The 16586-nt window shown below is 48.0% G+C and overlaps 2 protein-coding genes and 1 non-coding gene across 11 annotated transcripts in view; 1 reads left to right on the top strand and 2 right to left on the bottom strand.

Moving 5' to 3' along the window:
- ntng1a (netrin g1a) overlaps window positions 1-3602 on the bottom strand; it is a 64639-nt gene extending 61037 nt beyond the window's left edge. For 2 of the 9 annotated variants that reach the window (XM_029842969.1, XM_029842971.1), the window contains exon 1: window positions 3067-3593. The gene's annotated coding sequence lies outside the window, so the exon portion shown is untranslated. Of the gene's footprint in view, window positions 1-1082; window positions 1852-2855; window positions 2960-3066 lie in introns of those variants that run through there. The other 7 variants (XM_029842970.1, XM_029842972.1, XM_029842975.1 and 4 more) reach the window with 6 other exon arrangements.
- A 3840-nt stretch (window positions 3603-7442) lies between these two features.
- Window positions 7443-8791, bottom strand: prmt6 (protein arginine methyltransferase 6). Its single transcript, XM_003967841.3, has one exon. It carries the CDS (start codon window positions 8723-8725, stop codon window positions 7694-7696), a length of 1032 nt encoding a protein of 343 aa, XP_003967890.1. The 5' UTR covers window positions 8726-8791; the 3' UTR covers window positions 7443-7693.
- Window positions 8792-15157: 6366 nt separating this feature from the next.
- On the top strand, window positions 15158-15230 carry trnav-uac (transfer RNA valine (anticodon UAC)). Its single transcript has one exon. It is a non-coding gene; the product is annotated as a tRNA-Val (tRNA).
- The last annotated feature ends 1356 nt before the right edge of the window (window positions 15231-16586 follow it).

Below are 16586 nucleotides of genomic sequence, written 5' to 3'. Positions count from 1 at the left end.
TTTACTGTGGCACCTTCTTACATTAAAGTGTTGGTGCTTTAGTATTTGATCCAGTTTTTGTGGTGATAATAAGAAAAAGACAAAAGGCTGAATCTTTGGCTGGATACCACTGCAGCCTCTTTTCAAAGCGTGCACGGAGCAGCCGGGGTCAGGCCTCCGAAGGCCGGCCGGCCCCTCCGTTCCCATCCACCCTACATCTTCTCTGATGCTCCCCGACTCCCCCCTCGCCTCCTCCTGCAGCACCCCTCACCCTCCGAGCTGCCGAAGCTGCCACGCGCTCTCCGCCTATGTGTGTGTGTGCGTGTGTGTGCAGCACTTTTGACAGGGTGGCTGTGGTGCTGCTGCCCCGAGACGCGCTGAAACCCCTCAGGCGTCAGCCCTTCCAGAGCCACACGCACAGCGGTGCGCAGGAGAGCCCAGCGAGACAGTGAGTTCCGGCGGCCCTGCCTCTCTGCCTGACTCACCGTGCGGCACCTTATGCATTATTGAAGACACTTTTCCTAAAAGGCTGCTGGCACATTATTCTCAAACCACAGCGACGTGCCTCCATACTCAAAATGTCCACTTTGCCTCTGAAGAATGTGCTCAGGTAGCTCACAGCGCGCGGCGTGACCGCGGAATTCTTATTTGGAGTGAAGAAAACAACTTTCACGCAGAGCAAACCCAGAAATGGGCGGATTTGGCGCGTTTGGCTCGATGATAATCTCCCTAAATGAACGGGCTACAGGACGATATCACACCCTATTAAGACTCAAAAGCCCTCAAATCAAGTTGGAATGAAAAACAAGCCAATCTAACACGAGTGACGTCTCAAGACGGTCGGCCGTGGCGGGAGGACGCGAGTCCATTTTGGCGTGATGGACACCAGCAACCAGAGGGCGCCGTTTAAAAAAAACTGTAAATTTTGGTCATTAGATATGTGGAAACGCGGCAGATCGGAGGTTTTATCTCTACGCAGGAGGAGGAAAACAATGTCTGTTCAGATGTGGAGATTCTTGGAACTCAAGAGAACTTGAGAGTAGATTTGAAGGCAGGAAAGTTTAACACGCAGGTGAATTTTCCAGGCAAAAGGAAGGACTTACGTCTCTGGGTTGCCCCCCCAGGGTGAAGCCAGGTCCCCGCTTCTCTTTGTGCCGTTCAACAAGTTCAGAGGAGCGGAGTGAGGACGGAGGGTCTTTCAGGTGTGCTCTTTAACGGCAATGTGATGAGTACGCACGTCAGTCTCCGAGGAATCGCGGCGCGCACCATCTCCCACTTGTCTTTTTTGGTGGGGAGAGGAGGGAAACACTCGAGGAGGATTTTCCTGTCACTTCAGAACAAATGAGTGATCGTCGTCCCGGGGACTCGATCAGCGCCGCGTCTGGTGCAAACGGGAGGTTTTCTGACCAGCAGCTCCGGCGCCACAGTGTCCATCATGTTACCTGGTGTCATTCTGTCACGGCGTCCGCGTGCGCAACGGTGGCCCCCAGAGAAGGGAGCAAAGAGAGTCGTGCGACAGGAACTTTGAACCGCTGACGCGCGTCCTCGCCGCTTCGAGCCCCCTCGTTTGCCCACACTTCTCCCAAGTCTCGTCGACGCTCCGAGGCTTATCCGACCGTTCAGGTTCCCGGCTCTCACGCGCACACGTACACAATTAGACTCTTGATATCCGCCCGTATCAACCCGATCTTCTCCGGAATGTTTTGCTCCGGCACCGACCGCTCAGGCGGAGATAACCGGGAGGATAACGCAGCCTCCATCCGACGAGACGCACGCGGGGCTGGCTACACCCCAATTGTTTCTGTGCACGACGCCTGCACGCATCTCGCCTCCAAACACCCCCACCCCTACACATGAACACACGCGCGCCTCGTCCGCTTTCGGGGCCCCGTTGAAACTCACACGGGAGGAGGATCAACTGGAGTTGAGCCCGATCCCACTGAGGCGCCGCGCGCATTTGTAGTTTCACTGGCTAAACTGGAGACCACACCTGTAATCCACTGGTTAATTATTTGTAGACTCTCAGGCATGTTGTAAAATATTGAAAGGGGGGGAAGAATGATCGTGGATTTTATTTATTCCTACTCCAACAGTCCCCACCTAGCACACCGGAATAATGCGTAATTGTTCCAGAAAGGCGGCGATCTCTTGGGATCTGATGCGGGCCAGGGCAGTTTCGCTCCTCACTCCTACCATATTTAATCAGAATATAATATTCACCCCAGAAGAGGAGTGGCAGAGGCATTAGAAGAAGACCAATTATCCTCCGACCATGGATAATCGCCCAAGAAATTAGAGGAGAAAACAGAACAAATCGGTCTTGCATTGATTAGAAATCCACATCAGCCTTTTTATACTGTGCAACGAAATTGATGTGGGCAGAGCGCGCCGCGCATCCTCCTAATTGATTATGGTGAGGTGAGATAGAAGGAGTCGGGTCATGGGACTCGGCGCGCACGTTTACCTCGCAGCGCGCTTTAACAAGCCTCCATGCGGCTCCGTGGAACCTCCAGAGCCCACGCAGGCCTTTCTCACCCCACAGGAGAAGAGTTTAAAATGCTTTTCTCACATTTGAGAGCCAAACATTTGATAAAAGTGACTTTCAAATATGAGGAAAATTCCAAGAAGCAATGAAATAAACAATTCCACGGCGCGGCAGACAGCATTAAAACGATTCATTCATTCCTGATACGATCTACTGATGATCTGATGGATCCCAGCATTCACCGTAGCGTCCAGCTCTGTGCGCCCAGCGCGCGTCCATGTGCCCTTTACACCGTAGAAGCAGTTTACAGTCAAACTCAAGAGTTATTTCTCGTTTGATTGCATCTTTTAGTCGGACTGAATCATTCTCCGCTTCGGTTTCATTTATTTACCTGATCCAAACAGTCCCCGTGGATCAGCTCCACTAAACAAGATCAATTAAAATAAATCCTATGCTCCATATAATCATGCCTTCTCTAATCACGACCCGCGTCTGGCCACCCGCTCCGTGCGCGTAGCGCCGCATCTTCAAAAGTTTACGCGCTCCGGAGCGCCGCCGCGGATTGAGGCAGTTTAACCAAATCACCGCCGTGGGCTTCTCACCTGGGTCCTCAGCGCTTCATACCGTCGATGACAGCCGTTCATGCCTTCAGCCAAATAAATCCCCCTTGACACAGGACACCTCAGCGCGGTGCAGGAACGGCGCAGCCGCCATCGAGACGCGAGCAGCTCGTCTCCCACCACTCGTGGGGAATGTGGAAGAGCTCTGGCTACCAGCCGACGTCAGCAGCCGCACAAGTGGACGCGGAAGCTCCGCAAAGTCGAAATAAAATGAAGAAGAGGGGGGGAAAAAGTTGAAAAGAAATTAGGTTCCAGGTGAATCCTTCTGAGGAGCCGCGGTGACGGCGGAGTGAGGCTCGCAGAGCGCAGACACAATGAGGCGGCGAGCCGTTGACAACTGACTTTCACCTCAAGTTTAATTCACTGCTGCTCAAGCATGGGAGTCAACCGTGAAGAGAAACGCCTCTCAGCTGCTGCGACCCTCACATTTCATCACGCAGAGCTTCAGGAAGCGATAAAGCTCCACAAAGCCGACGCGATTCTGTTGAGAGGAAGGCGAACTGGATCAGGAGCAGCAGGAATTGATCCAATTTATTCATTCATACTCAGTGGGAAAGGTGAAGATTTCACTGGAGACATACAAATAAGAGGTGACGTAGTTTAAAATCATCCCTCTTGCAGCCGTAGCTGGTGATCTGCTGCAGCCTCACACCTCCATGAGGTGAGAGATGGTGAGCAACGTTTAAAGCTGCTCCATAACGCTGCTGTTAAAAGTTAAATAAAGAAACAAAAGTAGGATTGTAGATTTCTGGCTTCTTTTTTTTTTTTTTTTTTTTTTTTTTTTGCAGGTTTTAGGCCAGAGAAGAAAAAGCATGCAGTGAGGAGGAGGTAGCTAATGTTTGCATTTTTCTTTTTTAAGATGGAAAATATGCCAGTTCTTCACTTGTCCCCATTTTCAGCATTTACAGCTAACATGTTGGCAGCGGACGAGCCTGTAAGAGCATTTCCAAAGCCAGAAATCTCAACAACAAGTCCAAAACAAAGTGAGTCACTGGTATTGATGAACAGCAACAGCAGACAGAGAGGACAGGGAGGTATATATGAGGCCACTCTTTAACAATATCACAGTGGAAAGGTTTGAGGAGGACTAGCTGAGCAGGGGAGACAGCTCTTCACACAGCTACTCTCTCTCCTCTGCTAGCCCAAGGGCAACTTGCCTGACATGACTCCCCCTTTTCCTATTTTAACTCAGTGACAAGGAAGAGGAGCGCGTGGAGGAAAGCTCCAAAAATGCACGCATAATTCCCACTTATTGACTCAATACAATGAGACTGTATAATGTCTTCCCGCACAATACGCGCCTCTCTTCTGCTGCAGACAGCTAAGCTCTTTACGCCGTCTTTCCTTCAAGGCCTTAAAACAGACGGCGCTTGTGCTTGAGACCAAGGAAGCCGCTGAAAATGGCCTTAAACACAAAGCGGCTTATTGTTTTAGCCTGTTTTCCTCCGGCCTCGGATGGAACGACGGTGGGTTTGCGTGGAAGATCGGTGAATAGATGGCTCTGAATCCGAGACACCCCTCCTCACTTCCGATATCCCACCTCTGCCCCGGCGCGTCGTCGTGTTTCCTGCTTTTCCTTTCTTGTCATATTGCATGACGGTTATTAGAAAATTGATGGGAGAGGCTGTCCTGGCGTGTCCGTGCGCGGCAGACGCCAGGCGCACCACTATTGGATTTTTACGCCTGTTCCACGGAGGCTAATGTTGCCTTGATCCGAGCTCAGAGGAAAACCTTCGCATAGGGAAGCAAACTGATGATATCGGAGGATGTGAATATGTAAAGCTAGCAAGAATCTGCTTCTGCTGATCATTTCCCTCCCGCGTGTCCCTCGGTTTAGACTTTTTGTGCGTTTTCGCTCCGTCTTCTCCCCCTTCGGACTTCAGAGGCCATCTTATCTGACAGCATCTCCCCTCGTGGAGCTCATCCCACCGTGTGTGATACGGTAGACCCGTCCGCGTTTGGACTTTGTGTCAGAGGTTTATCGGCCTTCTTTCAGCCTGGCGTGAACCTCCTGCTCCAATCTGCGGCCCGCAGAGCTCTGCTGCTTATCTGATCCAGCACGGTGTCCTAAGCCCATAACCTAAGCCACCCGCACGGGAATATGATATAAGAAGTTTTAAAACAATCGCCAAGAAGAATTACACGGAGGCATAATATGAAAAGTGCATGATTGAAAAAGGATTAGGGGGGTGGGGGTGGGGTGACCACACAGTTTGGTGGATTTGTACCTGACAGCCTGCTGCCTTGGGCTGATTGGGAATCGGGGCCATCCTGCTCAGATTTGCGTGCCGCTGTTGGCGATTTGGGATTTACTTCCTTAAGAGACACCGTCCGGCCGTCTGTCCTCATTGCCGCGCGCATGCGGCGACCACGAAGTCGCGCCTGAGTCGTGGCTCCTGGCTAGAATAAACACTGGTCCTCATTTAAATACTGTATGTGTAGTGTTGTATTAGACCGAGGGGAAAATCCCAGGAGCAGACAGAGGGGCAGGGTCTTTCTAGTCTGAGCAGGAACCGCGGGGGGCAGTTCCTGCTCTTCCCGAGCATCATGACAAAGGTTCTGGCTCGGAGGACCCCAGAGAAATGAAGCCCACCTCTCGGAGGCTCGGTCCGCCAAATTAGCTCTGGTCAATACGAGCATCCCAAACTGTCCTCACAGGATGTGCTGACAGACATATTGGTTACTGGAAGTGACTGGAGGAACTGGACCCTATTGGCTTACCGAGTGTCATTAGCGCCTGAGGATTAATGAGGAGCCACGATTAGACACTGAGAACAGTCAGGTTTCAGCCGCGCCAGGAAGACCTCCAAGGAATTAGCACAACTCTCCTGCCAGGTCTCAATGTCACGAGGGGAGCGTTCACAATATATCCAGGTCGAAAGCTTTGATATTGGTGTTTATAGCACTCCTGATCACCATCGCAAGCGTTCCTGATTGTTTTAATCAAAAGAAATTCCATTTTCCCCTCATTATCCTGCCTGTAATTCCCACTTACAAGACAGGGAGGGAAGAGAGGAAGTTTCTGCAGATGAGCTTTGCTTTGTGAAGGTGAGGTGTGATGCGCGTTACAGTTGGAGGTGTTATAACAATCTAAATATACGGGGATCGTGCAGTCAATTATGATATTTGTGACGGAATCCAACGGAACATATCCCACCCACAGATTCTGGAATTCTTGTCTTTTCTGTCACTCAAAAAATAAAATGCACGTGCAGAAGGGAGTTTCTCTGAAATGGTAACATAACCGAATCGAGCGGGCTGTTGCTGTCCTCACACACTGATTGATTTTAAATACTTTAACATTGATACATTGGAATGAAAGCCATCAGTTGGGTTTCCAGGCCCGGGTGGAACGCGGTCCCTTTGGTTCCTCGGCCTGTGCGGCCGCTCGGCCTCACTTAGCGGGTCCACACAGAACAATGGCTCCTGGAAACGGTTTGATTAAGCACATCGCCTATTGATCGGCCAACAAATTGCCGCGCAATACAGGACAAATAATCCCATTTCAAGTTTCAACGCTCGTTTCTAATGGCTTCCGAATCATTTCAGGCAGGAACGGATCACAATTAATTGAGCTTTTCTGAGGAAAGAGTGGCCATGCATGCGTAAATGGAATTCTAAATGCTGCATGTGCGACATGTGGAACCTCTCTGGATTCCTTTATTCCAGCGTCAACAGCACCTGTGGACGCTGCAAACTCACTCAGCTCAAGTATTGGCTTTGAAATTCAATTTATGGGACTGGTAACAAGGGTTTTACACCACAAAAGCATAACTCACAGACGAGGGCCACAAAAAGGTAACAAAAGCTGAGAAGGCACTTGTGATTTATACGGATCAATAATCACCTTTTTACACAGGGTACCTTGAATATATTGATGCTGTTTCTTTTAATGGTGAGAGGAGCTGAATGACAGGTGGACAAAGGTTGAAGGCTGTTTCAAGTAATTGATCAGTGCCCAATTATTAATAGATGTACTTTAATAAATCATGAATACAGGGAACTTTCCATTGTAGCCAGTGTTTATTTGATGTTTTTTTTTTAAATTATAAAGATTCATCACAGTTTAAAAGCCAATTAAAGTTTTTTTTATCCTTTGTAAGTCGTCCAACATGTTATAAAACCTTTATTACAGATCAGCCAGCTTGTTTTAGTCACCCACCAGGGGCAGTTTCTCCCTCAAACGGGTGGTTGTTTAACATCTGTCTTTGTTTTAATTCCCGATCAAAGCAAATGTGTGGGATAATTTGGTGTGGGGGATTTCTAAAAGTAAAAACGGGCGTCGCGTACACGCACGCATATTCTAATGCGCAACTTTTGCACATAAATTGAGCTTTTTAAAAAATGACACATGCAAATGTAAAAAAACCACTCTTTAATATTCCAGCATTCTTGCATCAGTTGAGGTATTAGCACACAGAACCAGATGTGACAGATGTTTAGTGCACGTGATGGACGCCAAACGCACACTGTCGGTCCCCGTTAGGTTTGGCAAAGCCACTTAAATAGGTTTAGGTTTAATGTGGATCACGGACCGAGACGCTGCTTCTGTTCTGGGGGTAAAAAGGAGCTGTTCCCAGTGGTTGGACTCTTCCAGCCGAGGTTCGCTCTAGTCAATGGTGGAAAAGGTTTTGGACTGTCTTTTGTGCTCCCCGATCGTGTAGTCCACATGGATGCAGATGTTCCTGGCGCTGTCCGCGGAGGGATACAGCATGACCTCCCCGGCCACCGCGGTGTCCTGCTCCACGTCCACCGGGGCATCCAGGTACAGCAACGCCTGCTTCCAGTGCGTCTCGTCTTTGAAGGGGGACGTGGAGAGCACCAGCGGGCCCTCGGGGCACGGGAAAGTCACCGTGAAGTAAACGCAGAAGGCGTTCACGGCCGCCGAGCCGAACGACTCGCACCGGAACTTGCCCTTCACCTCCCGCAGCTCCTCCGCGGTGACGCGCTGCAGGTCGAGCTCGGCGAAGCGAGCCGGGTGGGACAGCACGTCTTCCACGTCCACCGTGTCCACCGTGATTTCAGAGTTTATGATGCACCTGCGGGCGAAGTCGGTCATACAGGACATGTCGACGCCGTACTGGTCTTTGATGGTTTTCCAGAAATGGACGCGGATAACGGGCACCCGGTCGCAGACCGGTGTGATGTAGAGCTCGGCCGTGCTCGGTAACATGACCCCGCCCGGCCTCAGCCACTTGTCCCGGGCGTAGAGCACCGAGTTGAGCATGGACTCCTGCAGGAGGGCATAGCCCATCCACTCGCTCACTATGACGTCCACTTTGTCGGGTAGCTGCACCGTCTCCACCATGCCCCGTATCACTTCAATCCTGTCCTCCATGCGGTTTTGCTTCACAATTCGAACAGCTTGTTCGGCGATGGAACAAGCTTCGACCGCGTAAACTTTCTTAGCGCCGGCTTGTACACAGAAAACACTTAAAATCCCGGTGCCAGCCCCAACATCCAGGACAACTTTACCCCGTATGGACTCACTGTTCTTCAGTATCGCCATTCTGTACGTGTTCGTGCGGACTCGGTCACCTATCATTTCCTCATGGACGCTGACGTCGGTGTAGCTGTCAAAATACAGACTTTCCTGCTGGGTTTCATGATCCAATTTTAGCCTCTTTTCAGCGTGAGACATCTTTTCGCATCGACTCCGAAGCCTCCAAGTGTGTCCTTATGCTACTTCCGCATCTCGACATATGGAACTTGTAGTTTTTTACCCCGCAAACAACATGTAATTTACCTGCCGGAAGACTACATTTCCCAGACCAGAGCTGAATTCCTGTCCCAAACACGGTACATATGGGTCTTTCCTTGGTTTATCCAATTATGGCAACCAGAGCGTCATTACTGATTTAATTTTCTAAAATAAAATTTCCTTTGAGAACACACACAGATCATTTGAGAGCAAAAATACTGGTTTGTGCACGTGATTCGTATTCATTTAATTTGAACTTTATGCTTATGTTAGCCCCATGACCGAGCCTGTCTGGTGTGGCCTTAAAGCTGCCAACACCTTTATATGAAGGGCTCCTGCTGCTTCTTACCAAAAACAAACAACAGTGATAAAACCTTTGACTCCAATAGAATGCCAACACCTGCTAAAAGATAATGCAATGAAACAGCAAGAAAAACAAAGCGACTGGAGAAAAGATAAAGAAAATAGCATTGGGAAACAATGTCCCTGCCCCTGTTTAACAGTGTAAAAAAAGATGTACTGCCAGTGAAAGGGTGGTTGTTCTGCAGAACTGCTGCGCTTATTTTTGACTTTGTGCATCCTCTGACTCTTTCACTGTAAAGTCGCCCCCCCCCCCCCCCCCACACACACACACACACACGATCTATCATGGGGAGCATGCCCTGATCATCCGTTTCAAAGGAAGGCAGACTGCTGAGCAACAAATGCAAAGGTGTAATGGCTTCATATTGATTGCTCCCTGAGATCAATACTGGGCTGCTTTTGTGTCTTACTCTCACAGAAAAGAGTCCACATCTGCGAATCCTTGCGTGTCATAACCCGCTTTCCCCTCTCTTATCCTCCAATTTCTCACAGCAAACCTAATTCTTCTCACCCCTTTTTTCCACGCCTGGATTCTTCAGAATGCATTTTCCAAGTGTTATCAGCTTTAAAAAGCTTTGAGATCTCCCTGCTCGGACAGCGTTTGCATACTTATTAGTAGAAAAGTTATAACTTTTCTTACTGGAAATGGTTTGCACTGTTTATATCTTGTCTCTCAGGGAGACTCAGGCCAACATCATTCTAATGCAGACGGGAATCACAATGACGGGGGCTGGACATCCTAAAATCCACTTGACATCTGCAGAACTTGGGACCTGGAGCAGCATCCACACACACTTCTGCTCAGAAAGGTCCCGTCCAACCAATTTCCAGGATCTTGGTCCATCAGTGCAGAGCCCCAGTAATCAATTCATTAATTACATTCATTTCCCTACAGACTCACTTCCCTCACATCACCCCAGTATCATTTACGTTGCACTGCAATTAGATTAGATTACTAAGTACGACCTGCACGTGACAGCCATTTATGGCCCCACTAGGGAGGTGAGCATGATGCTGACTTCAGAGCTGCGTCAGAAGTATCGTCTGTTTGTTAATGGAGGTTATTTGAGAATTAAATGGGGGAGAGATTCTGTCACCTTCTAATTAGGACTGTACAAATAAAAGTTCTTAAGGCAAACAAGTCATTAATTTGACTGAAAAACTTTAAAAGGAAACCTTTTGGCACTGTAATGCATAAAAAAACTGTAGGAGTTTGTTCTCCTAAAGCTTTCATATATAAAAGGTTTTTTTTTTTTAAAAGTAGTAATTAAACTTATGACCTCAACAGAATGTAAGTTAAGATGTGGGATGCTGACAGATGAGACAAAACATTTAAACACCATTAGGAATATAATACCTGTGGCAAAGAGGACATAATGAAAGACCGATGAACGCAGCAAATGGAGAACACAGAGAACGTGATGGGGTGGAGCCGTGCAACCACGAGCAAATCGCAGGTTAGAGTTCCACACTGGACTGCAGAACGTTAATAAAAACTATATTTCCTGCAACGATCCTCATGGGCAAAGGCTGGCAGGTGGAGCCAGCAAGAGGGTGAATGGCCAGGGAAGGAGGAAAAACAAGGATTAACCCAGCAAAGAAATGAAGAAAAGAACCACTTCTCACACAGAGGAACACACAGCTCTACCATACTGACTGAGACAATGGGGCCTCTGACATGTTCTCAGCCTGCTGGAGGAAGAAGAAAAGAAAAGCCAACCACAGAAACAACCACGGCCTGTTTTACAGTACAAACGATGAGTTGTCGGCTCAAAACTCGACGCTAAGCTAAAAACCTGCTAGCGAGAGTCGTATTGGTCATTGTGAATGCCAATAGAGTCAACGGTCATTTTATTTTTGTATAAATATATCTGATTCTGCAATCAACAAAAGCCCAAATGCTTCGAAGAAACTGAAACGTCGACGTTCAGAGCACCGTCAGAGCGGCTGGATGTGGATTCTGCACGTGCTGTGCAGGGTTCCTCCAGTATTTTTGCCGCAGTTTTAATTCTGCGAATGTTTTTGAGCCCAGTTTAAGTCACTCAGTGGGAAAGAATCCATTTGGCAGCACTATCACCTGCCATGATTGGGTCTGCGACTTGCTTTCTGCCTCAGAGGCAACTCTTTTTAAAAAAAATACTTTTTATAGAGCGAGATAAAAAAAAACAGCCAAGAAAATATAAAGTCTCAGCTTATGAGCTAAATTTAAATGGAGAAAACGGAGATAACCCGGCAACTTGAATACACCGACAAACGCAGCATTGAGAAGAAACCATAAAAAAGATACAGAGTGTCAGAACGTATTGCACCGTTTCCCCTTCGATCTTATTTTTAATTGAAACGTTTTGTTACATGTTTGCCGGCCAATAAACCTACTTGCCGCTGTGCTTATTTTTCTGCCAACAGACAGGGAAAAGGGCCGCACGGTATTTCTGAGGTGATAAGATGCTGCAGAATTGGTCTTTGCTCTGACCTTGGTCGCTGCAAAATCCAGGATCGATGCTCTGTCAGGAGGACAGAATGCAATATTCACAGAAGAAAAGCAGAAAAGCTGCAGCTTTTATGTCTATCAGTTATCTAAAAAAGACACAGTCTAGGGGAAGACTAAGCTGCCAGAGAGATGAGAGTTTTCTTTAGTCGGTAGCGTCCGCTTTCCTTTATGATGCATCAACAATGTTATTGAAGATCTCCTCATCATGTCAGATAGTCGCCCACCGTGGTCTCAATGCCTCTGAATGAAGCTCTGATTCTACTGGAAAACAGGAACAAGGCTCCAATTCAAGCCACAACTGGCCCCAAAAATAAATCTGATTAAGCTGTAAAATTAACGATGCTCAAAAATCCACCTTGAAATAAATCAAACGACACCAGGCATGAACAAAGGCCGAGCAGGATAATGATAGTGACTAAGCAATAAACCCCATGGGTTCATCAATGATGACATAAGCATAGAAAAAGTGGGGGAAACCTCCAGGTTTAGATGTACAGTTTTGTTTTTCTCCAACAAAATGAGAAAATCCATCGGAGTGCATTAGGGCAGAAGCTAACTGCGGCTCCGCGTGTCTCTACTCACACACATTGATCCGTCCTTAACCTCATTCTGCTGAGCTGCAGCCGTCCGGTGGCAGGTAGTGGACAGACAGATGAGGGGTTTTGCAGCATGTTGTCACGCAACTTTGGCTCCGATTGACAAGTTCTCTCGAATGTAGACATGAGTAGTACAAATGTAGTGAAAAGTTCACACTGAAATAAAGGTTTAAGATCCTTTTATTAATATTGCATCCTTGAAAAGAGTGAAATTCACACATCACCCATCTGCAGGGTTATTTATCTCTTTTTTAAGGATTTGTAGACTCATTAAAAGAAGATTATGGGGATTTTTCTTTGTCAATCCTGAGCTTTGATGGGTGTCAATGGGGCATTTCTGCGTAATGGTTATGATATGAACACAAAGCCGATTTTAAATGATGTTAAAAGTGCATTCGTGAATTTAATGGGCTGTGGGCGGAAAAGGCGAGAAGCCATTTTAATTTAACCTCTCGGTTTGTGCTGCGTGTGGAACACCTGAGCTTCATTTCCGGGCCCGTCCCACTGAAACATCGTCTTCAGCCGAACCATCAGCCCCGCCAATTAAAACACACTTCCTGCATCATGTGTTTCTCAAGTTAACGGCACATAAAGGCAGCTGGGGAACATCTAGACGGTTGGAATCCTGCTGAACTTTGGCTGCACGGTAACACCTCCCTGTGTGGGGAGCTGCTGCTGCTCCCTCCGTGACATCACTCACTTTTAAGTGTCGTTGCATTTTTAGTTCCTCCTCAAACAATGGCCTCATCCATCTACAGCAGCCTCTCCGTTCCACACGTGCACCTCCATCTTGACCTCTAATTAGGGAGGCTCTGTGCTCAGAGCTACCATTACACCTCCTTCCTTAATGGCTCCTCTGGTCTGCTGCACAGAATATTTAGTTAAAGTTGGCCATTTTCTGTCCCCAGAGAGCCCGTAAGGAGGTTTGCATAGAGCCTGGACGTACGTGCGCTGACATCCGACGCAGCAGAGATGACAAGATTCCGCTGGAGGATCCCAGGATGCGGTTCAAAGTGGCAGCCTGAACAGCACGGCGCTACGCAACGTCCCGCTGCATCTGGCTAATAAGCTGTAAATAATCCTAATGGTTCTCTGCTGCTTTCCCTCGTGTTCATTTGGAAGTAACAAGAACACATTGGATTGGATCAAAGCGTTCCAAACAGAGAGCGCCCCCCCCCTTTTGTTACTCAGCTAAGCCCAGCAGGAGACTCAACATCTGACAAATCGCTTCTTTAAGGTCTGATGGAAGTAATTTAAGCACAAGCTGCTGCTCAGTCTGAGCATCTCCAGGAACGTTCCTCGTGCTCTCCACTCAAAGGGAACGCTGCAGGTCACTGTTGTGTGCTTGTAAAGACCAGAAATCAGAGTTGTTTATCTATTTCGTTAGCTAAAGCCGCTCCAACAGCGTGGTTGAGAGGAGGGAGTCATCGAATTAATAGTCAAGGAGACACACACACACACAACAGACCCTTATCATTACGCAGGAGGCTTCCTGCCTCCTGTTGATGGGCTCTGCTTTTCCTCAGACTTGATTTCATTTCATTTCCTTCCTTCCTTCCTTCCTTCCTTCCTTCCTTCCTTCCTTCCTTCCTTCCTTCCTTCCTTCCTTCCTTCCTTCCTTCCTTCCTTCCTTCCTTCAACAACCTCAGCACCTGCGTGTTGGAAGGACATGGTGGTCGTGGTTCGGTCTACAACTAGAAAGACTTTAGGTCACCTCCTGGTGGAGGAGGTCCTGTTGGGGGGAGACCTCCAGAGGATTGTGGGACAGTGGGACCTCTACTTACGAACGTCTCTACATGCGGAATTTTCAGGTTACGAAACGTCTGAACGGGAAAATATTTCCTCTTGTTACGAAAGAAATTTCAGGATACGAAAGGCAAAAATACGCTACCGCTGCTACTCGCAGCTCGGGAGTTTAGCAAACGTAAACATGCTTGTAGCTGCTCTGCCATTGGCTATCGCCTAGCATCTTCCTGTCATCCCATTGGCTAGGAGGGACGTCAATATGTACAGGTATGTGTGTATCCCAGCGTTGCCTTCATTTAACTTTTACTCGCTAAGGACCCCAGGAAAGTGATGGAGAAAAGTGAAAAAGAAGAAAAGAAGAAGAAGAGTGCTATTTTGAAGCAAGAAATAATAGAAAAGCATGAAAAAGGGATCTCATCCATGTGGCTGGGCGCGGTTATCTTGTCGCGGCAGTAGGTGGGGAAGATGGCCACCCTCTCCTGGTTAGGGTTAGGGTTAGGGAAGATGGCCGCCCTCTCCTGGTTAGGGTTAGGGTTAGGGAAGATGGCCGCCCTCTCCTGGTTAGGGTTAGGGTTAGGGTTAGGGTTAGGGTTAGGGTTAGGGTTAGGGTTAGGGAAGATGGCCACCCTCTCATGGTTAGGGTTAGGGTTAGGGAAGATGGCCGCCATCTCCTGGTTAGGGTTAGGGTTAGGGAAGATGGCCGCCCTCTCCTGGTTAGGGTTAGGGTTAGGGAAGATGGCCGCCCTCTCCTGGTAATCCGCAGGCAGCCGCTGCGCAACAGTTGTCCTCGCGCGTATGGAGAGATGCCGCCTCCTCATAAAGTGAAAACACTAAGATTGCTTGATTGCCATTTTCAGCCGCATATTCGATGGCCTGTAGTTTAAAGTAAGCCTCATTCATACGCGTCTCGCTTGACCGCCGCCATTTTAGAGGATCCTTACCAAAGGCACAGCAGATTTTGGAACTCAGTCCACACACAAGGCGCACCATATTATAAGGCGCATCGTCGATTTTTGAGAAAATCTCAGTGTTTTAGGTGCGCCTTATAGTCGTGAAAATACGGTACTTAAAAAAGGTAGAAACTGCTTTGATTTAACCAGAATTGCGTGACTGAACAGCCCCCCCCCCCCATACACACACACTTCAACAGCCATATTTCATTACACTCAACAGCATGGTTCCATGGTGTAGAGGTCATCATGTCTGCTTTACACGCAGAAGGTCCTGGGTTCAATTCCCAGTGGAACCAGAGTTCCTCCAGTTGTGTCACAATCAGGGAAACTTATTTTTTCACATCGAGTCTCTGCATTTCTTTTTCCTGACTGCAGAATGAAGGAGGCCGTTCTGCCGGGTTGGTAACACAGAGCCTTTGCTTCAGAACCGACACCAGAACCTCAGAGTCCGGCTCTCCCTCGTGGCATGGGCACCTTCCTGCTGCTACATCCGTGTGTGTTGACCAGTTCGCAGTTTCAGTTAATATCACAACTTCAAAGAACCGGATTTCATGGATGCTGTAATATGAGCCTGCGAACTCATTATAGCAGGATAATTCTGCCGCGCATGTGATGATTTACACACGCCGTCGTGGCCTGTGGTCCATTCAGCTGCTATTAATACTGCAAACATCACTCCAGCAGGGGACGGGTGCGCTACTGTATGTCCCTGAAGAGGGCACACCAGCAATCATACAGCCTCCTTATCGCTCAGCCTTTCAACCGCCGGGTCCACATTCTCTTGGCGGGATATGAAGCTGTGAGTGACAGCAGGTATATTTCATTTTATTACTCTACAACGGGAACCGGCCGCGATAGGACTGCAATCGGGACAGGCTGTGCACGGCTGGATGATGCTGTAAGGACAGTGACGATATTCTTCAAATGGGGCGTTTTGACAGGGATAAAGACAACGACCGCGGGAAGCCGGGCAGGTTTTTAAATACAGGTGAGGAAATGAAAACTAGGAAATAAAGGTCTGTGCTCAAATGCCAGGCTCAGATTTCTATCTAATCAATTAAAAACGCATTTAAACCCCTGCATTTTAATCTTTTTGACCCCACTGTTAGCCATAGGTAGTTCCAGACCCTAAACACTGTCTGTGAGTCCAAACCGGGTCTGAAAGCAAACATAGCGTCCTGCACTGGGCTTCACAACAGTCACAATAACAACTAATTATTTTCATCATCAGGCCTAATGAATCCCAGTAGAACTCACCAGCTCACAGATGTCAGATTAGCTTTAACAGATTAGTCACTCTAGTGCTGATTGGATGATAATTCTGCATTTATGTCATGGGCACACCTGTTCTGCAGCTGATGGGAGGCATCTTCGGCTCTGACGTTGCATGTTTTTATCGCCGAATCGGCCGCTCTTCAAGTTTTAAATTAACCTCAGTGGTTCCAGCTTAAACCACACAGTAACGCTAAATGCTGATAAAGTATTGATCAAGTCCCCCAAACAGTGAAAACTCCTCCTAAATAAAGGTGATGAATCGACAAACACTGCTCATTTCATGCTGAATGGCCCACGCCTTTGTTGTCGTGCTGCATTCTCATCACTCTGACTGGAGTAATAAGCGTCTGTCTGACGCCACGGCTGAGGTGAATTTA

Source organism: Takifugu rubripes, chromosome 10 (assembly GCF_901000725.2).
Source record: "Takifugu rubripes chromosome 10, fTakRub1.2, whole genome shotgun sequence".
Taxonomy (NCBI): Eukaryota; Metazoa; Chordata; class Actinopteri; order Tetraodontiformes; family Tetraodontidae; genus Takifugu; species Takifugu rubripes.
This window is presented reverse-complemented; position numbering and strand designations above follow the sequence as displayed.